Source organism: Arvicanthis niloticus, chromosome 1 (assembly GCF_011762505.2).
Source record: "Arvicanthis niloticus isolate mArvNil1 chromosome 1, mArvNil1.pat.X, whole genome shotgun sequence".
In the NCBI taxonomy this organism is placed as follows: domain Eukaryota; kingdom Metazoa; phylum Chordata; class Mammalia; order Rodentia; family Muridae; genus Arvicanthis; species Arvicanthis niloticus.
This window is the reverse complement of record NC_047658.1, coordinates 40109286-40136660: the sequence shown is the minus strand read 5'-3', so window position 1 is coordinate 40136660 and position 27375 is coordinate 40109286. Positions and strand designations below refer to the sequence as shown.

Sequence of the window (27375 nt, the reverse complement as noted above, 5' to 3'; positions counted from 1 at the left end):
ACAAACACCCCCCCCCCACACACACACGCGTGCGCCCCAAACCTCTGAGGCATCTATTGTCTCCTTTTGGAACTGTGACAGTTTAAAGGGAACATGCTCCTTGGAGTTTTATTACAGTGGATATGAGCTCTGACAAGTATAAGGGCCCTGTTCTGCTTCTCTAAGCGACATCGGGTGTGCCTTTACAGACCAGCAGTGGAGAGGATGAGCTAAAAGTGATGCATTGTGTAGTTTTCATTAGATATGAAAACCCCACTCAATACTCAAAATGAGAAGAAAAAGCTGGTCGCACTAACTGCCGCATGGCATCCCAGCCAGAGGCACCACAGGCAGTAGTGAGGAGGTTTCTGCCCACTGGGCTCTTATGGTTTTCAAGCCTTGGTGATTATTTAGAGGTGGATGGACTGTTTACTTTCTCACAGTTTTGTTTCTAAGAGAAGATATCCAGTTGCTGCCCAGGGTGGCTCCTTCATTTATTTATCTGGGTCCCTCCCAGGCTAGGCCTGCCCTGTAAACAGTAGGTGCTCAATAGATGCTGGCAGAATAAAGAAGTCTTTGGCATGCCATGTGACTAGCTTGACAATCGTGATCTAAACTCACTTACTTCTTTTTGTCCAGTGGTTTGCAGAAAACTGCAAAATTCATCTTGAATCGAAAGGAACTTGGCTCTTTCCGCTCCTTCAGAATCCTTGATGTAAGCCATGCTTTCCTGAAAATATTTCTCGGCCACATCTGAGGAGAGCGGAGAACAATTTTGAAAATAGCTCAAAGCTCTGAGCAGAGATGGAGCAAACATGCTGTTCGTAACGGTGAAACATGAAACATTTAAAAACAAGCATTTGGACAAGAGACGCCAGTTCAAGGGACTCTCCTGTGCCCATTAACCTGCTTGTGGTAGCAGAAATTATTGAAGTCTCAGAAGAATACTGCAACTTACTTTCCTTATTTTTCAGAAATTTTAGTGTTCCTAGTGCTATACAAAGCAAAATTAATGGGGTAACAAAGGAGAAACTGTCCCCAGACCTGAGCACGTTAGGGTATTGTTGTGTTGACTGAGAGTGCATTATCTCTGCTTAGACATCAGTCAGTCCTCATAGCTCATGAAGTTTTATAGACTCTAACTGTAATCTTGTTATATATTTCTATAACACACACACACACACACACACACACACACACACACACACACACACACCAATAAACAAACTGAAAAAAAAACCAAACCAAACAAACCAAAAGAAAGTCTGGTTGGGTTGATACACTACTGAAGAAGAAACCCAACCTTTCTAAACCCTTAAACACACTGATCAATAAAACAAAAACAGTTTCAAGTAAATGACAACCAGAAAAGCAAGACAATGAAGAGCCCAGGCATGGAAAAGGAGAAGGAAATTAAAAACCAGAACTGTGACTACATACAGCCCTCTTGTTATACCCAATCCTGAGCTAAAGCTAAAGTGAGGAAGGGTAAGTTTTGCTCATCCTCTCGGAGGTGTCGGTCTGTGACTCAGTGGCTCTGTTGTTTCTGCTCTGCTGAGGCCGAGGGAACCTGTAATGATGTAATGGAGCATGTCGTGCTAACTAGAAGTGAGGAGAATCAGGAAGGAGCTGGGTTCCCAACATCATTGTCTTGAGGTTCTGTGACCGCTCAATAGCACAGGCTGGGGATCAAGCCTTCAATATAGGGGCCTCAGGGGCTAACACTGGGGTATCCTTCTCTATCATTCTCCATTTTATTATTACTATAGTATTCTGAGACAAGGTCTTGCACTGCTTGTGAAGAAAACTTCCATCTTAGATAGACTAGCTGGCCAGCGAGCCCCTAGGATCCTGCTGGGGTTATCGTTGAAGGCCGCCACTCCTGGCTTTTATGTGGGTGCTGGAAATCTAACCCTGGTTGCTTATGCTTTCCCAGCAGGCACTTCATCCCCTGCACTCTTTCTAGCCCCACAATTATAATGTGTATGCAACAAACGAAAAGTAATGTGGAAAATATAACTTTTAAGGTTTATATTGTTTGGATACATATTTTACAATAGTTTGGAATTAAACATTTTAAAGAACAAACAAAGGAAAAGAAAACAAATACAGCCAGAGCTATGTTCTAAATGGTGGGTTGATCTCCAAGGTCTTTTTTTTTTTTAAAGAGGTAACTGTGTCATGAGGCTGGAGCCCTCGTGACTGGAACTTGTGCTCCTGTGAGTGGGACCCTGGACAGATGCCTTGACACACTCCTAGATGAAGAGCCAGTAAAACAGCTGACTATGGACCAGGAAGCAGCCATCAAACCTGCTAGTGTCTTGACCTTGGGCCTCCCAGTTTCCAGGGTTTTGAAAAAGAAATGATTAAGTCACCTAATCTGTGGTGTTCTGTTATGGCAGCTTGAGCAGATTAAGGCAGTGGAGCAGTTGTATAACTAGAAACGAGCATATCTGCACAGATCTGAGCGGAGGCCTTAGGCCTGCCAACCCACAGACACGGGCTCACCACAATTATGAAAACTGCTACTAAAATCAAAAGCTCCCACTTATTACATAGTACATGTCTGTCTTTATAGTTGTGGCCATGGGCTTCTCTCATGCTGTTTGAAAAACAGATGCACCAGAATTAGCTGGCAGCCAAGATGGACACTGAGAAAAAAGACAGAAACACAATGAAAACGGACAGACAGAATGACCCAAAGACATAGTAGCCCCAGATCATTTGCTGATAAACAATCCTTCACACATAGCAAAAGAGCTTCAAGAACATGGCTGGGATTCAAGGTGAGAGCCCTGGGTGCTAAGAAGTGATCCAAGCACACGCCTTCCTTCCAGAAGATCTTTAGGAAGGGAAGGGGCAATCAAATGGGAAACTGTCTTTTTAATTGGCTCAAAAGGACTGAAGAAAACCCAGATCTGGAAATAAAACCCAGTGCTGTTCATCTGCAAGGCTCCCTCCTGGGGATCTGGGCAGGAGCAGGATTCTTGGCACTGTGTTTCCTGGGCATGTCTCCACTGCAGGGTCTTAAGCTGAATCAATGCTAACTGAACTGGATACCTCTCACCCTCTCCCAGACCGGGAGGTGCACTCCTATGGTATTACCCAAGCTTTATGGAAGAAAGTTCTCTCATGGAAACTGTTATACATCTTCACTCATTGCTGAGCTGTCAAACTAAGTATCAACTCTGACTTACATTAATGGTCTGATGACAGTGTTGGAGGTAGTGTGGCATTTATTTTATGGATAAAAAGCATAATGTGAAGATCCAGGTCTAATGTGACTGGGGTATTCTGGAGTGGAGGGTACTTGATATTTTAATGTTCTAGCTAATTGGGAACCAATAAAAGAGCATACCCCGAGCCTGTGAGAGTAAAACAGAACTGGCTGGATGGGCGGCCGGGTGGTGTGTAACAGTGACCCCCAGCACTCCCTGTCTGCTCCTGGAAGACCTTTAGATGTAGGAGAATAGTAGGCTAGGGAGCAGAATGGCCCTGCTGGCAGGTACCACAGGCAAGATGGCTGTATCTGAAATGGCACATTAGGGTCCTTGCCTCACACAATGTCCTGAGTCATAGGAAGGGGAAGAGAGGGACCTTAGGCATCAACAGTGACATTCTCCCTACCTATAAATCTAAAGTAATTTTATCTTTATCTGAAAGAAAAAAATCTCTTTACAAGGCCCTGACTTATTTCCCTCACCTCTCCAGGCCCTAAATGAACTGTGAACCATGGCTGTATGGCGGGTTTTTGGAGAGAGAGCAGAGTGTGTGCTAGTCCACAACAGAGAAGTCATGTAGAAAGAGATTGTTTGCTAGGACCAAGAGGGGGAGTTTAGGTACCCTAGACTCATTTGGAACAAACGACAAGAGAATTTCCAAAGAGACAGGCAGCCATGGCCTCTGGATAGGAAGTCACCTCCTAGCATATTCCTATGTTCCGAAGCTGGGTATGAATTCACAGAGCCAGCAAGCAGTTCAGTGTACTTGCACATGGCTGCCCTCAACTCTAAAAAAGCACTTCTAGAATCCTCTGCAACCTGATTCCGATAGGCCAGGCAAAGATGAAGTCATCTCTGAAACGTGGAAGCGTGACTCAGCTGGTAAATCTGAGCCCTGGTGGCAGAGGTAAGCCAGGGCCATAAATCTCTTCCCATTCCTGCCGCAGCACAGTGTTGGGTTGTCTATGGTTCCAGCAGGGGGAGGGAGCGAGGGAGTGATGCTGTAGAGAGGCACTTTAACCATCTCTGCAGATGGCTCCATCTGGGGACTTGAAGCCAGACAGGCTTGCACAAAGAGCTTCATACACAGGCAAAAGAAAGCAAAGCTTTGTACAAACAGCCAAGAGAAGAGAACTGCAGAGCCGCCCACTGGATGTCAGGAAGCTTTAAAAAAGTGTGTGTGTGTGTGTGTGTGTGTGTGTGTGTGTGTACCCACATTTATGTGTGCTGCAGTGCATCTGTGACAGGACAACTTGTAAGAGTTGGTTCTGCCCTTCTACCATTGGGGTCTTGCGGCCAAACTCAGATAATCAGGCTTGGTGGTAAGCACGCTTACCCTCTGAGCCATCTCTCTGGCCCAGGTCAGGAAGCTTCCAACTAAAATAAACTCCAGTTAACCTGGGGTTCATTTTCCTGAGGCTGTTCTGAGGCAGGAGGGAGGATGGTTGAAGTGGAAACCTCTAGTTTCTTTGGAAAGTTAGTTGTGTCAAATGATACTTGGCTGGGGCACACAGGTGAAAGGATGTCTTGTTAAAGCAGACACGTGAAAGAATGGTTTCCTGAAGCAGACACAGGTGAAATGATGTTTTGATCTAGCAAACACACAAAAGGACCCATGATAAAGGAGTATAACTATGACCCCACAGACGGTGGGAGACAGGTACCGAGCATTGGTTTGGTTTGCTCCACCTTGCTGTTCTTCACTAACAACATGCATGTACTCGTTCGTCTTACATAGTATTGTTGAGCTCGACCTGTGATAACGCTGCCATTGAGAGACACTTGCTCAAGAACTGCTTGTGAGGCTTTGGTGGCCTCATTTCAGGCCAGGTGGTGAGCCTTGCAGTTCCTTCAGGATGAAACTACAGCTGCTGGTTTGTGCCTGCCTGGTGTCTTCCTGTCCAGAGGACTGGACTGTAGCTGCTGGTTCGTGTGTGGTGTCTGCCTGCCTAGAGGACCAGACGGCAGCTGCTGAGTCATATTGGGTGTTCACTACGGGACTGAACTGCTGAGAGAGAAGATCGAGCTCACCCCCCAGAGAACTATTGCTTAACAGGTCCACTTCGCCCATATCCTAATGACTCTTCTTTTCCACTACCTCTGCTGGGTGGTGGGCTCGAGGAGAGGTTGAACCCTTATTAAAAATAGGTTGCAAAAAACTGTGTGCCCACAGATGGTAGGGACAGCTTCATCGTGTGGGAGGGCTCCATGTACAATATGCCAATCATTCTTTGTAACAGTCCCCAAAATCGTCTTTATGCTAACTGCAGATGTTTTGAGGGCTCCAGAAAACTGAAAAACAGGAATTCTCTAATCTCACTTGACCCTCAGTGAGCAAAGACCGAACCACTGAGATTATGGTAGGGTACTGTTAGCATTACCTGTAGGGGTCACAGGGGAGGCCTGGGGGCTCACCCCTTACTTTTCCCACACACCTGACCCCACACAGTAGGTAGCGAAACTGTTAAACTTGCTGTAAAATCTGAGGCAGTTAATATGCGTTTCTGGGGGCAGGTATGTATCAGAAAGCATGGTGGCTACGTGAGCATAAGGCCAGAAGAAGCTTGCAGGGTATAAAGGTGCTGAGCATCCTCACAAGGCTTGACAAGGGGCTCAGATACCATGACATCTCCTTGCCTTGGCGTCCTCACTCTCTGGAACAGTTTAGACTCCCCACTCCCACCCCTCTCCTGCCTAGAGTTCTATGCAGGCCCGCACAAGGCAAAAATTAGACATCTTGCAATCTTAGACCTCCAGTCCCTTAGGTTAAGGAAGTACATATGTTTTCCAAAGAGCTGCTTTAAAAATCCTTTTCAAAAGCACTGAGTATAAATAGCATAGCTTTTCTGAGAAGTTCTGAACACAAATCTTACATGCTGGCATCTAAATAGACAGCCCAAGCCGTGTGAAAGTGGCCATCACAGGCTGTGTACTTCGTTCTGCCCAGAAATGGCACAAAGAGGCCATGGGCCTCACTCTAGATTCACAGGAAAGGTGGCAACTGGCCAGGCAGGGTTCCTGTGGTTTCTGTTCTGCCCTGGGTCATTCCCTAGGAAGAGGATCCAGTCACCCCCACTTGGGTTCTTCTGCTGGCCCCAAGAACTACCAAGTGAGCAGCCCCTACTTGTGTTCTGTTGCTTGTCTAAGACTGGGGATATGACATTCATGGTGTGACCACCTTTCTTGGTCTAGGGTTTAGTCAGGAGGCAGTTCGTGGTCTCCATTTTAAGACCTTGTGCTGTTCTAATTAGCTGAATGACCTTGCACTCCAGTTCCCTGGATGTGAAGATAACTTCCAGAAGTTTCTGAGAGGGGATTATTCTGGTGCTAGAAAGAACCTCTCTTTTTCGTAGCCTCACCCGTTTCTTCCTTGCTTCCCAAGGGGCTCAGAGCAGGTGTGAACAGGTATCTGCTTGGGTCCCTCACAGGCAAGCAAGTGCGGGCTGGCGAGGCCTTCATATAGGCAGTGAGTCCCCAGTAGAGGGGTGGGGATGATGAAGGTTCTCTCAGAGCACACAGGGTACCAGGGCGTGGGAAAGCTGAGGAGGGAAAGGAGATCAAGAGGAGCAACACGAGATGGAGGGATACAGACAGGGTACACCCAGGGGTGGCATGTCTGCCAGCAGGACTATACCTCACCACAGATCCACCACAGCGGCCTCAAGTGAAGGAGGGGAGAAGGGGGTAGCGGAGGAAGGCCACAGGAAGGTGAAGGCTACGGGCAGCGAGTGTTAGACCCGGGGCTCTAACAGTTACAAACACTCTCAGGACACTTGGAGTATAAGGGGCACTATGACAGGTAGCCACGGTGTGTAGGAGGGGCAGCTGTGGCCAAGGCAAACAGAGCTAACAGGGCACAGGGGGAAGGGCTGAGAAAAGGGAGGATTGTGGACGGTCACGGAGACCTACCCAGGCAATTACTTTTTAAAAAAATGGCTAAAAAAAATGGCTTTATAAACATTTTTCATTATGCCTGTGCAAAATAGAGGAGAGGCCGGGACTAGTGGGAGCTGGGAAATAGACGTATCTGTGCAAAGGAATCATACATAGGGGAAACCCAGTTACTCGGAAATCCCTCTTGGAGCCTAGGCTCCAACAGAGGCAGATGCCATTCCCACTGCTGTCTTTGGACCCAGATGACCTCCTTAGCCTGCTGGTGCCCAGGACCGCATGGGGCCACTTCCAAACAAGGCTGCTTGCTCTGAGCGGGCCTGCAGCACAAAGGTTTCCACTGAAGTGTGCTTGGCTTTGAACCATTTCATTTTAATATCCTTAAGGAGAAGCATTATAAACACAAAGCCGAGGCCCTGGACACTTAGCAGGGTTGGGAGAGCTGTTAATACCAAGTTTGTCTATGGCTGCTCTGGGAAGCTGGCCAGGCCCAGGTTAGTGACATTCTCCGAGCCTGAATTGGGAATCTTCAGGCAAGCACAGGCCTCCCAGACTTCTAGGGCAGTTTTGTCTGCATGAGGAATGCAGGATCGCACAGTGCAAAGGCACCGCTCTAGCGTGGAGCCAGGAACACTTCAGGGCCAGCAGCATTGCGTGCTAGCAGACCATGCCTTCAATGGACATCCAGCAAGGGAGCAGGGTCAGGCGGGCGATGGAAAATCCTCACAAGGGAACTTAGGCTTTTTAAAGACTCTCTTGTTTTGTTTTGCTTTTTCTCCAAAAACAAACAAACAAAACAAAGCCAACAGTCTATGTTAGGTAAAAACAGGTTTCAACATAGAACAGCAAAGGCCAGATTGCCCCTCGATACTCTGAAAGACAGGCAGGTTTGCTTCTGGGGGATCTTGGGACTAAAAGTGACTGTAGTCCAAGTCAGAAAGCCCTGGGTGGGTGAGAGCAAGGGCAGAAGTGGGGTAGAGTGGGGACTCTATCTCCCAGACTCCCCAGTAGTCCTCTTTCCTTTCCCCTGCAGAGGGCAGTAGAGGCCTGGATAGACCTCAGTCCTGGCTGGGTCTCTCACAGCCTTGCCCTGGTGGCTTCCTCCATGTAAAGAGACAGCAGAGAGAAGGTAGGAAAGGTGGGGGGGATGTGCTTGCTTGGTCTCCAGCTGTACCCCCTGCCTGAGCGGTTGTCTCCTGTTTCTGCCTCCAGAGGGAAGGTGAATCCCTGGGCCCCAGTCAGGCTGCTCCTGCGCTGACACACACACACACACACACACACACACACACACACACACACACACACACACACACCTGCCCCAGCACTTGCAGGTGCAAGTTGGGACACAATTTCCAGTGTGGCCGGCTTACTTTCCAGCCTTGCCTTCACCTGCCACTGAGGGAGCAAGGACTCTGATGACAGGAGGTTTCGATGACTGGGATAACTGGGAGGCTTCTCCACACGGGTACTCATTTCTGATTTGCTTGGGCCTTGGGGGTGAGAGTTTGTTTGCTTTGCACAGCTGTTCTGGTGTTCACATTGCAACTGGACAACTGGCGTGGCCCGTCTTTCTATCCTAAGGGCTTCTCAGACACCATCCTCACATAGAATGTCCCTACCTTAAGGCTTCGGTAGTTACATCAAAATTCCCATCAAATTACCAGTATTTTTATCAAGGCGATAAGTGTCCTCTGATTGGCAGGTGCTGAATCTGAGGATATAGATATAGATGCGTGTGTAATTATCTATCTATCTAGATTACACACACACAAACACATTGAGATAGAGTTAGTTTTACTCTGTAGCCAGACTGGCTTCAAGCTCAGTCAGGGCAGTCCTCCTGCCTCAGCCTCCCAAGTACTAGGGTAATAGATGTGAGTCACCAGGAGTCCAGATCTCTAGCTTCTGGCAGAGTGCACTTTTTTCAGATGGTAGAGAGAGCTGGCTGTGGTGTCTCTGTAAAACTGGAGGTCATATCCTGCAGATTGTTAACGTTATCGACAGCAATTTGTAGCAATCCCAGAACCTACACACAATTGTCAGTGCTGTTGTAGCTGTCACTATTACCTGAGACTTCTGTTCCTCTCTGTCTTCCTTTGTCTCTTGCTCATCACTCTATACCAAATGACAAAGTCCAGATGGGCCCAAGGGCTGATCTTTGCTAGGCCCCTCTCAGCACTTACCAATCAGAGGACACCTGAAACACCTATTATCTTGGTGACATTAGTGGTGATTTGATGGGACATTGAGCCACCGAAGTCTTTAGATGAGGACATGACATGTCTCTGTGGTTCCTAGGTTAAGACAGCTGAAAGGTTCTGAGCCTTTAAAATGGGCAGAGGAAGAAAATAGTCTCCTCTGAGAAAGTACACAAGCAATGGAAGAAGCAAAGGTCAGAACCAGTCCTTCTGCTTGGAGGCTATTCTGGTTCTGAGCCCCACCCAGCACACATTGAATTTGCTTGTTGACTGTATGAACCGAATGATGGCCAACAAAAATTATGCATGGAGACAGTTTTGTTCCATAGCTCAGAGTTGTTTGTGTGTGTGTGTGTGTATCTCACCATAATAAAGATTGAAAAAGAGATTGAAAGATCAAACAGATTAAGAGAAGCTCTGAACCCCCAATTCCTGAAGCTTCTGCTCTTCCTGTCCTGTGAGGAAGAGGAAAACCGTGAGCCACAGCAACTTCCTTTTAGACTCTCCAGGCTCCCTGGACCAGAGCTGTCCTTACACTCATCTCAACTCTAAACGTGTTTGAGTTAGTCACCATCAGCCAGCAACTGAAGATTTCACATGAAGATCCCGACAATATAAGCTGCCTGTCATGTGGGATCACGTTGCTGGAGTAACACAGTGGATACCAGCTTCTCTAGTTTGGCCACAACAAAATCACTAGAGTGTGGGTTTCTTGTCACACACAGGACGCCAGGATGACAGAGTGAAGAAGCCCCAATCTCAAACTCTAACTGTCTTGCTAAGAATAGCAAACACATATTGAGTGGCGGCCTCTTCTTGAAATCCTGACACCGAGTGTATATATATATGTGTGTGTGTGTGTGTGTGTGTGTGTATATACATACATATATATATGTATGTACATATATACACATATATATACACACACATACACACACACATATATATACATATATATATATATATATATACACACACACACACACACACACACACACACACACACACATACATGTATATATATACACGTTCACCCTGCTGAGCAAGACCGGAGTTCAGAGCTGTTGAGTCCCTCCATAGCACAACAGTTGCCTTAGAAAGCAGAGATGTCCCTGTTGGCTATGCATGAGTCCCTCATGCTTCATCATGGCGTTCTGGATGAAGAGTGACATTTTGGAGGGGAAAGGGATTGAGGGCTGAGAGAGGAAAACTCAGGGAGGCTGCACAGCTGCTGGTCTCCAGAGCAACAGCTCATGTCACAGCCTCACCCACCTGCGACTCATGCCAAGCTGCTTGTGTGTGTGTATGTTGGGGGGGGGGGGGGGCGGGGAGGGAGATCTGTGCTCACCACGGTGGTCGTGCATCCCAGAAGTAGCAGCAGCCCGGGCAATAAAGTGTGCAGAGTCTGCGGCCTCCTCTGGGGAGGGATCTTTACTCAGGATGATGAGATGCGCCTGTCACCAGAGAGAAGAAACAAGTTGTTTACATGCTTGGCAGCAGCAACAGGAAACCTTCCCCGTGGGTGATAAGCAGGAAGCCAAGGAATTCTCTCCAGCAAGCCAGGAGGGATGATTGATGAGGAAGTGCAGTTTCTTTTGGGAACTTGAGAAGCACTGGGTGGAGGCCACAGCCCTTGATGCTGAATCCACTGGGCTAGAGACTGTCGCTGGAGCCTAGCCTTAAAATAAATCCTTTAAAAGATTATGGTCGTTTGAGCCAGCAAAGACTATGGGGGCTGGGGTGGGGGAGGGGAGGTTTTAAGAAGTGAAAAGTATCACAGAGGTGCCAAGGGAGCAGACAAGCCCAGCTCCTGGCCAACTGCTCAGCCAGTGTATCTATCCTGCCTGCAGAGAGGAAGCCTGCTGTCTGATCACCGGGCCCACCTGCCTCAGAGGCTGTAGCATTGGAGAGCTACTCGGTTTCTTTGTGATAAAGTTCATTTTAAAGCTGCTTCATAAAAACGGTATTCTATAAACAAAATAAAAAAAAATCTCTTAAAAGAAAATATAAAATAGAACCCTTTAAAGAAAATGTTACTCATCATCTCCCTGTCAGTATTTTAAATCAGAGCCTGAGCTCAGCAGTTAAGAGCACATGCTGTTCTTGCAGAGAACCCAAGTTCCTGGCACTGACATCAGGTAGCCCGTAACTGCCCGTAACTCCAGCTCTGGCAATCTGATGATACACATACACCCTTGTGTAGGAGGGAAGGAGTCTGTTCTCATCTTCTGTGTTCTTTACATGCGTGCGCACGCACACACACACACACACACACACACACACACATAATTAAAATTAAAAAAATACTGTGAGTAGTATGTTAACACCCCTCCAGCCATCAAAGAACGCCTCCAGCAGAGTGCATGGCCAAGCCGTGCATAGCCTTGGGAAACAGGGCTAAGTGTGGTGAACTGAGATGCTACGCTCACTCAAGATGGTGGGCCGTATGGGATCGTTGCCAAAGAGTGTGTATTCCTTACTTGTCTTACAGTTCTGACAAAATACCTGACAGAGACAACTTATTTTAGCTCACACTTTAGCAGGGTACAGTCCCTCATGGTGGGAATGTGGTTCCCGGGTATGAAGGGCATTGGGTCCCTGATGGTATGAAGATGTGGTGGTGACCGGGTGTGAGGCCTTTGGTCACAGTGTTTTCAGTTATGAAGGAGGAGGGTGCTGGTGCTCCTCGGGCTTTCTCCTTTCCCTTTCTCTTCTATCTGGACCCTAGTGCGTGGGAGGGAGCCAACCACACTCAGGCACAGCCATGTCCAAGGGTGTATCTGTTCGGTACTTGTAAATCCAACCAAGTGGACAACAAGGATAGCACCTCACAGAGGCAGGCAGACTGTGCCCACAGTCACTAAGTCTCAAGCTGTACTTCAGTTCTTTTTCACCTGTAACGTAACACTTAATTCTGAGGACACTTTCCATGACCTTCAATTTCTATGTGAAAACTGGGAGTGCTGACGGGGCCTGGAATGTTCCCTAGAGGCACATGTGCTAATGGCCAGCTTGGTGCTCCTGATGGGTGGTGAGGTTTTAAGTCACTAGAAGCCTGCTTTGAGAAGGAACCATGGGACTTCTGGCTCTTCCTCTTTCTGTTTTTTCTGGCCACCATAAACTGAGCGACATGAACTTTAACTTTCAAAACAGTGACCCAAACACACCTCTCCTCTTTTTCAAATGGATAGTCTCAAATATGTGTTACGATAATAGGCACATGGTCCAGGTACGTCACAGTAAAGGATGGAGGTCTGCTCTGACTTTGATCTGTTGTATCATGACCAGGATGCTGCTCTTCATCTGTCAGCCACGGTATGAAACCAGGCCAACTGATGCCAGCACACTGCAGGGGCCAGGACTTAAGAAAGGTCACCAGAGCTGGGTGGTGGTGGTGCACACTTTTAATCCTGGCACTTGGAGGCAGAGGCCGGCGGATCTCTGTGAGTTCGAGGCCAGCCTGATCTACATAGTGAATTCCAGGACAGCCAGGGCTACACAGAGAAACCCTGTCTCAAAAACCAAAACCAAAACAAACAACAAACAAAAAAGAAAAAAAAAGAAAAGAAAGAAATGATGCCACCCCAGGAAGGCCTTCTAGTTCGTGCCAAGCAGGACCCGCTGCTCTGCATGTGTCTCTGAGGTTATAATCAAGGCAGGGGTGGTGCTGCAGCTCTAGACTGGGCCTTGTGTTGACATCCGTGCTGCCAGCACAAGGCTTTCTGCGGTAGGGGGAAAGCTGGGACTTGACCGCCTGAGCCACCACAGCTGGCGACGGCTCTTGCTGCTGTGTTGGAGCACCCAGAATTCTTAAGCGGGAAGGCTAGGATTTAAAAGAACTTTTCTGACTACTGGAGTTCTTCATAAAGAACTGAACAGGGAGCTGGGGAAGCCCAAGTAGTCACTACCTTTGATCTGGCACGAAAAAGGCCACTCTCGGACTGTGATTTGAGATAATACTGAAATAACAGGTACTTTAAAATACAGTCTCATGGTTGTTCAGACTACAAGAGCCAAAGGTAGAGTCAAGCTATGGAATATTCAGTGTCTGCAGGAAGAAAAGCAAGAGTAAAAGGGCCCCTGAGAAGACTGTATGAGGTCAGACTGTGGATGTCACCTCTGGCCCTCTACCTGCTGGAGAGCCCGCTGCAGGATGCTCAGGAAGGCTTTCCTTTACAAAGACTCAACACACCAACACGTGCTCATTCTGACTGAATTAATACTCAAATTTAAAGATTTTCTGTTTCTTTTTCTATTTGCCGTCACAATTCAGAGAAAGGTAATACATCTGCCTATCACAATTATTTTCAAATGAATAACTGCATGTTCTGAAAAGATCAGAAGTTGCTTTTTTTGGCTTTTTCTTTCCAGTAGCAGAACAACAAAACACCCACTTACAATATCAAGAAAATAGGTCCCCAAGGCTTAGCGGGGTGGTTCTCAGCCTTCCAAATGCTGCAACCCTTTACCACATCTCTTCATCTTACCGTGACCCCCATAAAATTATTTTCACTGTACTTTATAACTGCAATTTTGCTACTGTTATGAATCGTAATGTAATGTAAATATCTGATTTATGTGATATGGTGGCAACAGGAGCAAGGACAGGGTGTGTGTGTGTGAGAGAGGCAGGTGATGGAGTCACGTGACAATGGAGTCACATGACAAGTCCTGGGACTTAGACTCCGGAGACCAGCACCAGGGTGCAGGTCTGAGTTTATTGCCCAGCACATCAGCTTATATATAGTGAGCCAATCCCAAGACCCTAAAGCCTTGGTTAGTCATGTCTTGACATCACCTTGCCCCAGTGAAATCCCTGCCTGATGAGGTTACTCAGAAGGAACAGGGAGTTGGGGGAGGGGAGTATTGTCACTTGTCAGGACTTCCCTGAAGGCTGGGGAAGCAGCTACTGCCCTGGTCTCGGCTCCTTTTTGCTCTCTCATTGGTGTCCTGGGAGCCATCTTAGATCTAATGTCACATATGGCAGATCAGAACTCTTTGAGGAGTTGCAGGAGCCTATGGTGCCTTGCTCTCCGTCCCACTTTTTCCTTCACAAAGTTGACTTCCTCATCCCCCACATGATATCTGAAAATGCTACCCCACAGTTTGAGAGCCACTGGCTTGGGTGGGGGGGGGGTCTGAATTTACCACACAATTACCCACCACACCGTTTGAGAAGCTTTCTCCAACCTCCTGCTGAAGGGTGGGAGGAGTAGTGCAGCACACTCAGGGTGTTTAAAATGTATCAGGTTAGCATCTCATTTATTCAGTAAAATCCCATTCATTTCTGCTTAGTCTAATTTATTCCCATTTGGCTCGGTGTTGTTTTAATTTTGAAGCGCTTTCCACTTGTCAGATATTGTGCTAACACTACGAGTTCATATGCAAAAATATCAACTTGGTTTCAGTTTTAGAGGAGATTACAGATGAGCCACAAAGTGTGGGGTGGTTGGATCTGTGTAGACAGACGGACACTTCTTACTATGGTTTTGCACTTGGCTAACTTCCTTCCTGCATTTCAACTGCTATGATTTTTTAGTGGATACTGAAGGAAGAAAAAGGATGGCACAGGTATTCAGGTTAGCTAATAGAATGGTCCCGTGTACTGATGTCCAGCCCCAGGGCTAAGGGCATCTCTGCCTTAGGACAAGGGAGCGAATCTCTTTGTGAATGGAAAGAGTGAGAGAAGAAGGTACGGCAGTTTTCAGTCACCCCGGTGACCCATAGGGAGGATCCAGGGGAGGTCCCCTCTCTACCCTCCTTCAGTGGCCAGGCTTGTCAGTCAGAGAACTCTGATCCTGTCCTGCATCAGCCTCCTGGGTGCAGAGCCAGACTGAGCAGCACAGAGGACACAGGATGAAGTGGAAGGAGCACCTTAAAGCAACACGTGGCCCAACTCACACTGTACCTCCCTGGCTTCTGACAGCCTCAGTTTCCTCTCTATGCCATGCTCAGCTGCCCCAGGGTTCTGTTTGCCCCCCTGATGTCAGGATCAGTTATTCAGTGCCACCTGTGGATCCTCCAGCTCATAGGTTCGGGAGCTGAGGCTCCATGTCATCTAGACAGCTTCTAATGCTCTGCTCAACTGCCCCCGTGTGCTCTCTCCTGTGCCCCCTACCAAAAAGCCCTCAGGTCCATACAAGCACCATTCAACATGGTGAAAATGGAGTCCATCTAAGTATCCACTAGGAGGAAAGCAAAGGTATTAATACAGTCATTTGTCTCTGCAGACATGCATTAGCCTGGTTACATTTCAGAAACACAGGAAAGGCGACTTGCAAAGGGACGAAGACACCATAGCACCAGGGATTTTCAACCTTTTTTTCTTCAAGGACCTCTTCTCATCCCAAACAAAACCATCCATGGTTCCCTGGCATCTGGGGAAGAGTGGCACTTCCTGGTTGGGCACCCGGAAGCCTACCCGCCCCTTCCTATTCCACCTGACTGCTATAGAAGGGTCTCCATGAGACATGAAGGACAGGTGACAAGGACTGAAAGGGACAGCACTTGCATCCCAGGGGACACAACGGCAAGGTTGGGGATTCTGCAGTCCTGTGGAACTCAAGCACGGCCACAGCGTTAGAGCAATTCTGAGAAAAGAAGTGAATGCACAACCATGCTACACATGATGGAGAGCACTGAAGGGCCAGGAGGCAGCGAACACAGGGACGAGAGTCCTGCTTGCCTGTGCGGGCTTCCACAGAGCTAAGGCATCCATCCTCACCCGCTCTCTGGAGCATCACTTCCCCAGGGTGGGGCTTTTCCCCATGTCTCCTTTTCTATTTTTCATTTATTTATTTTTATTCTTCAGTGTCCTATAGTGATATGCTCAACAGCTGTTATTTTAAAGTTGAGGAAGAATGCAAATTGGACTTTTAAAAGGCTTGGCTGAGCTAAAAAGTAAGAAAGTCATCTTTAATCACCTTGCCAACCAGTATCATTTATTGAAAACAATCTCAAGAGAGTAGACTTGACCAGTTCCCTCAAATAACAGACTGGGTGTCTTTCCTAATATCTCAGGTACCTTCCTGGAGGAAACCACGGATTCCTCTGCTCTGATCCATCTGCCAATAGAGCCAGGGCTGGCAGACTCTTATCTAACTGGGCTTGCTGCCTTGCATCTGTGAAATGTGCAATATTCCTTGAGAAGGAAACTCAGTGGCTAGTAGAAAAAGATAACGGTATTTTCATGTATTCAGAAACACTTGGTGGTGATAGGGTACCTGGGTGACTGGGGAAATATTTTCTTCCACCTCTACCTTGTAACAATTAGGTGAATCACGAATTTAGAGGGAAGTGATTTCTTCTATAGCTAAGTACAGACAGAGTAAGTATAGAAGTAGCTCAGGAAACCTATGTGGACTTAAGAGTATATTTACCTAGACAATGAGAACACACATGGGGTTGCTAACCAAGTCTCAGTTTAGGAATAAACAGCTAGGATCTCTGTCAAGCAGAGGCTAGCATGGGGGGGAGAAGGGACGGATGAAGAGCATGTACTCGCTTTGCCAAGTATGGTGTTAGGCGAATTATGCACACTATTTTGCTTAACCCAAAGGACCAGTGACAGATATTGCCAGTCCACATTACAGTGGAGATGAGCAACATCACATGGTTGGATGGCACAGGACAGAGTCAGCCTAAGGCCTACAATATGCATTCGCATGCTGTCTTGGCCCAAACTGTTATTAAACAAATCAGGCTCATAGAAAGATATCCTTATCGGTGTAATGGAAAACAATTTAAGGGTCAGTAAAGAGGGTTACTAAGTATGGACTCTGCCAGAAACCAGAATAAACTGGCCAGAGAATAGTGAGGTGCCAGTAAGTGGGCACCTAGGTTGCTTCTGAGGACTGTGGAAGCTACGCTGAGGGAGGGAAGGAAGCAAGGATGGTGGATGGGACAGGCATCACCAAGTCTTCCGCCTCCCGCTTCAGTCTTCTTTCTCCTGCGTTAGTTCAAGCTCCCGCCTTCCCCTCCAGGCTCAGGCCCGGTGTCACTGTGGGGCATGAGCTTTGCTGGGCCTATTTATAACTGACCGGCTTTACCTCCCTGCCCTGCCACAGATGGTCATTCCATCTTTGGCTTTGAGGTGACAGCCTTATGCAAGACAGGTCAGGTTACAGTACAAGGTGGCCACTTCTTTTCCTCCAGTCTCTGTCAGTAGGGAAGCCTTTTCTGAGGGGCTGGGGTAGCTGGAGAGGCCAGGCCAATCGAAGGATGGTCCTGGAAATCCCGGGGGGATTAGATGAAGGGGAAGTAAACATCTAAACATGGACATCCTGGACGAGGCCCGTTTCTTTTAATAGTCACAGAGAACCCTCTGGGGCTTTCCTCCAGATGCCAGCTTTATCTCCTCCAAAGGGCCCAGGAAAAGTCCCGTTATCTCTAAGGATCAGCACTTTTATATAGATGTCACATATGTACCACACAATCGTCATGCCAAGGACTGGTATTTTTTTGTTTGTTTGTTTGTTTGTTTGCAAGTATGAGCTCTCTGAAAACTTAACTAGATTTTAAATGCATAAAATCTTAAGTGGTCAAAAATGAAGAAACAAACTGAAGCAAAACAAAACAAAAAACTTCCTTCTATTTACATACTCCATCCTTCTTCCCACTCCATACTGGAGTCCCTAAAGTCAATGACTCTGAAGGACTTCCTGTGCAGCGTGCCAGAAATACTGATATGTGTATACAAACACATATGCGCACATGTATACACACACATTAGAACACACACACGGGCAGACACATACACAAGTGCACACACACTCGTGCAGGCATGCATGATAAAGCACACCAAATGAACTTCATTTCCCAGGAGACTCTGGCCTGCTGAGCTGTCCGGTTTAATGGTAGTTAAATAGCCATTCTTTACCAACAACTGAGGTGAAGGATTATAAATGGCCTTTCCCATTTGTTTTCTTTTCTGTAGATTGCTCTTGTCTTTTGTCCACACATCTCTGAGTTATCTTTTTCAATCCAGGTTGTGTAAGACTAGACAGTTTTTAGCTTTATAAACATAGTCACGGAATCACACTTTCATTTTTCATGCCATCAAAGATCCTTTCCTTCCACCCTCCTTATCTTCTCCTTTACTCCGTCTCCTAATTAACACCCATCTGCAGATATACAAAGGAAGATGTTCAACCCAGTGTCAACACTGGGCACCTTCAGGCAGAACATGTCAGTACTCCGACAACATCGAGGATATTCTAAAGAGACTCTTGAACCCCTCCCTTTGGCTACCAGGCTACTGAAACCAAGGAATTGCCCCAAGAATCTCATGCTAAAGAAGAAAAAGAGTAGAGCTTTGGTGCCAGCCAGAGAAGATCTTTTCTCTTGGAAAGAGATCTGCAAGTTGTCAGACAATCTTGCAGGAGAGACCAGAGCCAAGACAGGGATGACCTTGACCAGGGCTGCTTAGTGATGCAGAGGGCTTCCTTTCCAACTAAACCTGACCCTCACTGGAGGACCTTGAGGATGGACTTCAGGCAGGGCTATCACTGGACCTCTCCTCCTTTTCCTTATGTAGTCACACTGGTTAAGTCTCTGTTTTCTGCTGTTCACTGTTATCCTTCACTGGACTATTGAGAACAGACAGGTGGCTGAGCCAGGCTTGCTAGGGGCCGTCAGGATGCAGGCTTTCTCAGTTGTTCCTTAAGAGCAAGAGTAACTGTCCCCTTTATGGTGTCCAGACTGACGCCATACTTAGAATTTTGTGTAAAGAATAAAGCCTTCGTAAGCTTCTCAGAGATTTGAAAATTTTAGCGTGAGCCTTACTCAGATTATTTCTAATAAATGAATTATACCTGTGGTAGAGCCACAGCAGATGCTCAGATGGTGAGAAGTCCCACCACCCTGGAGCCAAGTCTGAGCACCCAGCTGTCAGTGAGTGCCCTTAGCTCCGGGAACTGAAGCCACATCTGGTTCTACCACCTTTTGTAGAGTAACTGACAAATGCTCTGATTTCAACAAACTTTGAAAATCAAAGGTCCCTACTTTTGCAGCTGAGCTGCCCTGAAAATTGAACAAGAGAAATATGTCACTTAAGTGTCAGAGAAGTGAAAAGAGCGATTCAGCCAGCAAGGGGGGGGGGGGGATGCTTCATGTCCTGCAAACAGCCCAAAGCATCTGTACCCACAGAGAAGTCTTGTGACTTTTTTTAGTTTAGATAATAAGGTGTGATTACTAACATCTCTCAATGTGAAGTCTCACAAACGGGAACATTTGCCTGGCTTTCCCACAACTCTGTCATGCAGGCAGGTGGGTGGACAACACTGCTTTTAAGTTCTTGGAACTGCCAACTTCTCTTGTGCAGTGGCTCTGTTGGGCTTCCTTTATTTTTTCCATCTTAATGGGCTACTTCTTAAAATACTGTGGAACTTTTCTGCATTCTATTGAAACTAAAATGTTTTTCCTCTGTGTGTGTTTTTCTCACTCCAAAGGAATGAGGAAAGAAAACCAACTGTGAAGAAAACAAACCCCTTTTGTGTGTATTTAACATGTGCCTATTACCCGTGGTTTCCTTGGAGACCTGTGGCCACTCTGTACCCTTCCATACTTCAGGTAAATTGCCTCAAGAAAAGGGAACAGTGATAAGTGTTTAATAATTACTATAAATAAGTAAAAGCAGTTTACCCTGGCGGTGGGCCTGGGAGTTCACAAAGCACTTAGTGTTTTGGAACCTGGAGGAATTCTGCTAAGTGGAAAGTGTCTTTGCAGATTTGTTGTTGTTAAGGGGGCTGGGTGACTAGCCTATAATCAAAGAGCTGTAAACAGAGATTCTGGACTCCAAGCCTGATTTTCTGACTTCACATTCAATGTTATTTTTGCTTTGCCAAATCTCCCCTTATTTAAAACACTCTTTAATCTTTATTAGCCTTAAGAATAAATAAAAATAATAGTTAAATATCAAAATTGCCAAGTATTCTAAAAGCAAGTGAATTCCTCTATAACCCAGTAGAGAAACACTTCTAACTTAAATTCAAAATCTAAGTGCAACAAAAGATAAAAATATTAGAACATGCAGAGACAAATGAATCAGAAAAAAATCACCAATAATCTCAGCAAGGTTGCAATTCACAGATAATCATTAAAAGGCATTTATTTTTCTATACTATCAGTGAATACTCAGGAAAAAAAAAAAGCTAAGGAAATACTTCCTCCTATAATAGCATCAAATATAACAAACATGTCTGGCAAGATGGCTCAACACATAAAAGCTTTTGCCAAGCAAGTCTTATACCCTGAGTTTGGTCCCAGAAACTTAAGAGAGGAAGAAGAGAACCACTTTTTAATGTGTGTGGCTGCACTCACACATATCACACATATAGACACACACACACACACACACACACACGATCATGAATAAAACTTTAAAACAACAGATACTTAGGGATGAGTTACCCAAATAAGTAAAAGCATGTGATACTCCAAGGGCTGGGGAGATGGCTCAGTGAGCAGAAGTCCATGTAGGATGTGGTCCTAAGTTCAGAACCCCAGCAGCCATGGAAGAAATCAGGCATGGGTACTAGTGAGAGGCCCTGTCTCAAAGACATGTGGTAGAAAGCCAAAAAGGAAGACACACTCACTTGTACTCATACATATATCATACACAACACATGCATACAAAATACACACACTAAAACAATAACCAAACAAAACCACTTGCACTCTTAAAGCTACAAAACATATTGAAATGTGGGCAATGGAGGTGCACACCATTAATCCCAGCACTTGGGAGGCAGAGGCAGGTGGATTTCTGAGTTTGAGGCCAGTCTGGTCTACAAAGCTAGTTCCAGGACAGCCAGGGCTACACAGAGAAACCCTGTCTCAAAACACCAAAAAGAAAGAAACAAACAAACAAAAATAAACATATTGAAATAAACAGGAGAAGACCTAAGTAATGAAGAGATATCTCTGTTTATGGACTGAACAAGATAATTTTGTTAGGATGGCAATACTTTACATCTTAACTGCAAATTTAATGTACTGCCTTTAAAAATTCCAGCACAATTATTTGTGGGGAAGAGGTGCAGAGATTGACAAGCTGATTCTAAAAGTCCTATGAGAATGCAAAGAGTCTACAGGAGTTAAAACATTCTTAGAAAATAACAAAGAAGATCAGTCACTGATTTCAAAACTCATATCAATAGAGTTGATAGTCTAGAAATTAATTCTGTTACTTATGGTCATTTGAATGTGACAATCATGCTGAGGTAATTCCATAGAGAATGTATAAGCATCTCAATAAATGGTATGCTGAGATAACCAGATATCCAAGTGCAAAGAGTGAAACTGATCCCTTATGACAGTCCAAATATACAATTCAAAGACCTTGTGTGTCAGAACTAAAATCTGTGAACTGTTTTAAGGAAACATAGCTATAATTCCTGTGAACTTAGATTATCCTGTGATTTCTTAAATGTGAAGCTAAAGGCAAACATGTATCATGGATACCAGGATCAATATTGTAATACATAAAGAACCTTTAACAGCTATGAAAAGCTAGATCAAAATCCTATTTATAAATTGGCAAATGATATGAGTAAGTCACACAAAAAGACAATTCATAGAAAGAACTAGAGTGCCTTTAACATATGAAAAGATGTTCAACTCCAACTTTAAAAATAGAAATGCATATTTAAGCTAAATTGAAATGTCATTTTTCACCCATCAGATTGGAACTAACTTGAAAGCTCGACAATACACTTTGTTGAAACACACTATGGACAAACTGGTGCTCTTATACACATGAGTGGAAATTACAAACAGTATGTGTCTCTGAAAGGCAACTCAGAAGTATAGCACAACTAAAAACGAGAGAAAACTAGCAATGCATTTTATAATACTATAAAACCACCACAAGTATACTGTACTTTGCCAAGTAGTCTCAATCTGTGGTGGTTAAAATGGGAATGGCCCCCATAGGCCCATATATTTGAACAGTTGGTCCCCAGCTGGTGGAACTGTTTGGGAAGGATTAGGAGGCGTGGCCTTGTTGTAAGAGGTGTGTTACTGGGAAGTGGCTCTGAGGTTTCAAAAGCCCACACCATATCCGGTTAGCTCTCGCTGCCTCATGCTTGTGTATCATATATATTTGTTATCTACTGGCTGGAGATGAAGTGGGAGCTATTCATACCAGCAGAACGCCAACTGATAAATGCAGTAGGAATGATAGGAAACCAGAATTTTACAGCTCTCACAGTTAAGAATCTGTAAGGAAAGCGTTATCAATAGATATTAAACTTAGAAGTATTTGACAGGGAACAGACTATAGAATACTAATTAGGCAAATGTGAGAAAATGGTTGTTACACAGTGGAGAGACGATGTAGCATCATGACAGGGTGATGCATGTCATCAGTGTAGCACAGATGGGCACTATGCCTCTAGATGTGACACACATCCCCCTTGTCGTATTTTATCTAGGTACATATTACTCAATCAAGCCATGAGAAGACATCAGATAAACTCAAACTGAGAAACAGTCTACAAAAAGCTGGCACATGCATATATATATTTAGATTTCAATGTCATAAAAGGCAGTCTAGTCCAAATTAAAGACTAGTCATGATACCCAATGCAATACACCATCTTTTACTGGATCTGTATTGAATAAAAAAAATTATGAAGGGCAACATAGAGATAATCAACAAAGCAGAAGGTGACCCATGCCAATATTAAAGTTCCTATGATTCAAACATACACTGAAACGTCTGGGTATAAAGGGACGTGAAATTTTCCAAATGCTTTAAAATTTTATTATATTTTGATTTAACTATGTGCATGTATATGTAAATGTATGGACTCACACATGCCATGGCCTGCATGTGAAGATCAGAGGATAAATTGTAGAGGTGGGTTCCAGGTATTAAACTCAGGTCTTCATGCTTGGCAACAGGCACTTTTACCCGCTGAGCCATCTCCCTGACTCCTCTAAAGTATGCAGCTACCGTGTGTGTGTGTGTGTGTGTGTGTGTGTGTGTGTGTGTGTGTGTGTATTAATATAGGTAGATAGGAAAACAGATACAGAAAAGTCTATAAATGGTGAATATGGGTCTCACAACAGGAGGCACTAGCTAATTTGTTTCCCACTCACATCTGAGAAATGGCTCTTCTGAGAGTAAAAAAAACCCTGACATTCTGGGAAGTTGTGTTCATACATGACTCCATTTTCTGATACATGCTTTTACACATGTACATCTCTGTAAGCTGATGGTTCCTAACTCTAGTGCCTCACAGACTCCTAGGTCCCCCCTCAAGTAAAAAATATGCATTGCCATGTCTACCACACTGTCAAACTGTAATATATTCTTCAGTTTTAACTAGCATATTTGCCTCTTATATAAGCATACATGCTTTTTCTAGGAAGACCCAGCCACTCAGGGGATATACTAGCACACTCTGGAACACGGCTGGGGGACGCTTCTCTAAACTGAGTTCGGATCTTTGCATGCACACTGGCAGTACAGGGCCTTGTAGAAGCCACTTTCATCCCAGTGACTTTTGTTGTGTTGTGGCTCTTGCTGAGTTAATCTGATCATATAGTATCACTTGATATATTTCTTCTGAGTTTTCAAAATTGATAAAGAAAAAAATCAAAGCTTTATGGGTAGATATAGATTTAATCACACAAACATTTTAAGGAATAGCATTTGAAAAGCAGCTTGTATATTTCTATAACACAAACATACCAAAGAAGAAAAATCACATCACAGCATCATATCTATCCATGTGAAAAAAAAAGTTACACAGAATCCAATGCCAACGATTCATGATTAAAAAAGGAAACAAACCCTTGGTAAAGTGGGAAAGAAGGAAGCTTGTAACAGCTGATGCTGATGCTGTAGTCAATGGTGACCACAGCTCTGCTCCTGAGATCAGGAGCAAAGATGGCCCTCATCACCGCTTTGTAAACCTTGTGTCCTGAATAGTGCAACAGGACAAGAAAGTGAAATAAAAGATAGGCAGACAGACTGAGAATGAAGAGATAAACTGTATTTGCAGATGATACACTGAAATGCTGAAAGAATATTTTTGTTTTAAAAATCCTGGGCCTGAGAAGCACTCATGGCAAGGTAAAGGCTGATTGTACCCACACATCCAACAACAGAGAAATAGGAATTTGAAATTAAAAACACAACACTCACTTTACCATCACCGCAAATTGAAATGCTTAATACAATTTCACTTAAAATCTGATTCTGAACTGAACTCTAGCAAAAAGGTGAAGCACCATCACGTGACAAAACTATAGACATACAAGAGTGACACAAGGATGATCCACGGAGGAGACACAGTGCTCACAGACTGCAGGGTCAGAGCTGTGTGGAGACTCTGCTCACAGACGGCAGGATCAAAGCTGTGTGGAGACTCTGCTCACAGACGGCAGGGTCAGTGCTAGAGACTGAGCACCACCGTAATCAAAACGTTAAGTTATTTTATGGTGACTGACCAGTAGTTCTAGTGTTTATATGTCATAAGTCACCACAGCACTAACAGAGAAAAGGAGCCTGGCGCCCCCTCAGGGGGAACAGGTCAGTGGACACTGATCTTAGATGAAAGCCCAAAGGAGAGCAGACAGCCTTTCCTGCATACAGTGCAGGAATCACTGAGCATTCAAACATTCAAACAAAATAACATGCATTCAAACAAAATAACATGAATCTAGACAGATCTCATACTGTTTATAAAAACGAACTTACACTAGATCACAGACCTAGTAAAACACGAAACTGTACGAATGTCTCAGTGACATTGGGTTTGTGATAATTGTTTAGATACACCATCAAACATGGAGTAATTGATAGGCTAGCTATCATTACAATTGTGGTTTTTCTGGGCCAGTGAGACAGCTCAGTGGGTAAAGATGCTTGCTGCCATGGCTGAGAACCAAAGGTTCTCCAGAGCCCACACTGTAGAAGAGATGAAACTCCACAAAGTCGTCCTCTGACCTTTACCAACGTACTGTGCATCTAAGCACACAAAGTGAAAATTCAATATAAAACAAATTCTGCCCTGCTAAAGACAATGCCAGGAGAATAAAATGGCAAATCTGGGAAAATATTTGCCAACGATACATTTGATAAAGTATCAAAATTTAGAAGAGACTGTTAAAAACTCAGCAAGAAAATCTGAATTAAAAAATAGCAAGGACCATAATAAACACCTCTCTAAAGAAGATGATGAATAGCAAAGAATAAAAACATTCTCCATACCATAATCAGCAGCACCTACTAGAGTGGCCGCACCCAGGACAATGACATCTCCAAATGTCGTTTTGATTCACAGGTACATCCATTATTGGCGACTTTGTAAAGATACAAAAGGAAACACAAAGCACCACAGCAATCTGCATCTTAACTATTTCAGGCTATCACATGCTAATTTGTATGTAAACTTATGTGTGTATGATCACAGGTAGCAAAGTATTTCAAGAAATCTGGTCTTTGTTACGATCAAGCTAATTTATCTTCTCGTGGAATAAATAGAATCCATTTAAGTGGAAATATAGTCCCTCCCTCTGTGTTTTTGCTTCCTGTGTTTCAGAGTTCTGAGAGGATGTAGAGGAACATAGATTCACACCATGGCTGGCAGGAATATAAAACCAGGCAGCTGCTCTCTGAAGGCAGTGTGGCGGTTTCTTACAAAACTCTTCTTGCCATATGATCCAGAATATACCCAAGAGTGTGAGAAGCATATGCCCTCACAAATACCTGAAGGATTTTACAGCAATGTCATACAGAATTGGGAAAGATGGATTAACTAAGACGTCCTTTGGTCAGTGAATGGCTAAATAAAATAGTCAATGTTAAAAGGAGAGATATTCTTAAGCCATGAGAACGCAGAGAGAAACCACAAATGTGTGTTGCAGAGTGAAGCCAGTCTGAACACAAACTATATGATTCCAACTATGTGGCATTCTGGAACAGAACAGTGGTGGCCAGAGGTTCATGGAGCAAAGGATGAATCAGAAGGTCAGGGAGGACTGCACTGCAGGTGAGCTATTCTGTACTTACCGACACTGGTGGATACACATCCATCAGAGCCATAGAGCGAGAAGCTGCAGGAGTGAAGCCTGCTGTCAGCTGCGGGACTGGGTTCTAATGTGCTAATACACGGGTACCACTGGTACTAAAATGCCAGGCTAATGACTAGATAAATCAAAACAACTCTTTGGCAGGATGCCAATATGAACCAAGAGTTATAAGATATTCATATCCTTCCTCTCAGCACTTTTACTTCTGGAAGTTGATGGAAGCAAATAATTTTTACATAAGAATATCTAGAATTACTGATATTGACACACACACACACATACACACACACATAAATCACATACCTTCCAGAGTTCCTACAGTCGATGAACGATGCCGCATACCACACAGTAAACTAAGCCAGACAGCTGGTAAAACTCAACTCAGTGTCTTCTGCTCACCCGCAGACAGCTGCCACTCACCCTGTCACACATTCCTACTGCTCCCACCCCTCAAGTCTGTCCACATCTGTCCATTTTCCCATGTCTCCTGAATCCAGGCTGTCTTTCCCCCACACCTAGAGTGCTGTGGTCCCCTGTGAGCGATTCCTATCCTCTAATCCACCCACCATCTCACAGAATGATCCTTTTAGACTGATAATCTGATGTCAGTCTCCCTGCATGAAAACCTCCAACTGCTGTCAGGAGGAGGCTGAGACTCCTTACCAGGACTTCCAATGTCTTATCAGAATGATGCCCATCTACTATTTTAGCATCCTTGTAGCCCTGGGCATGACGTCATACTTGAGTGGCTAATCTTTTTTTTTTTTTTTTTTTTTTTTTTTTTTTTGGTTTTTCAAGACAGGGTTTCTTTGTGTAGCCCTGGCTGTCCTGGAACTCACTTTGTAGACCAGGCTGGCCTCGAACTCAGAAATCCGCCTGCCTCTGCCTCCCAAGTGCTGGGATTGAAGATGTGCACCACCACCACCCTGCTCAGATCTCATAACAGATGGTTGTGAACCACCATGTGGTTGCTGGGAATTGAACTCAGGACCTCTGGAAGAGCAGTCAGTGCTCTTAACCGATGAGCCATCTCTCCAGCCCCT

The 27375-nt window shown here is 45.0% G+C and overlaps 1 protein-coding gene across 5 annotated transcripts in view; it reads right to left on the bottom strand.

Annotated features, from left to right (window-relative positions):
* The window catches only part of Ttc23 (tetratricopeptide repeat domain 23), an 82154-nt gene that overhangs the window by 19853 nt on the left and 34926 nt on the right, over positions 1–27375 (bottom strand). For all 5 annotated transcript variants that reach the window (XM_076935696.1, XM_034486654.2, XM_076935703.1 and 2 more), the window contains 2 exons: positions 10638–10743; positions 605–732 (listed from right to left, as the gene is read on the bottom strand). In XM_076935696.1, coding sequence (XP_076791811.1) covers positions 605–732; positions 10638–10743 — 234 coding nt within the window. The remainder of the gene's footprint in view (positions 1–604; positions 733–10637; positions 10744–27375) is intronic.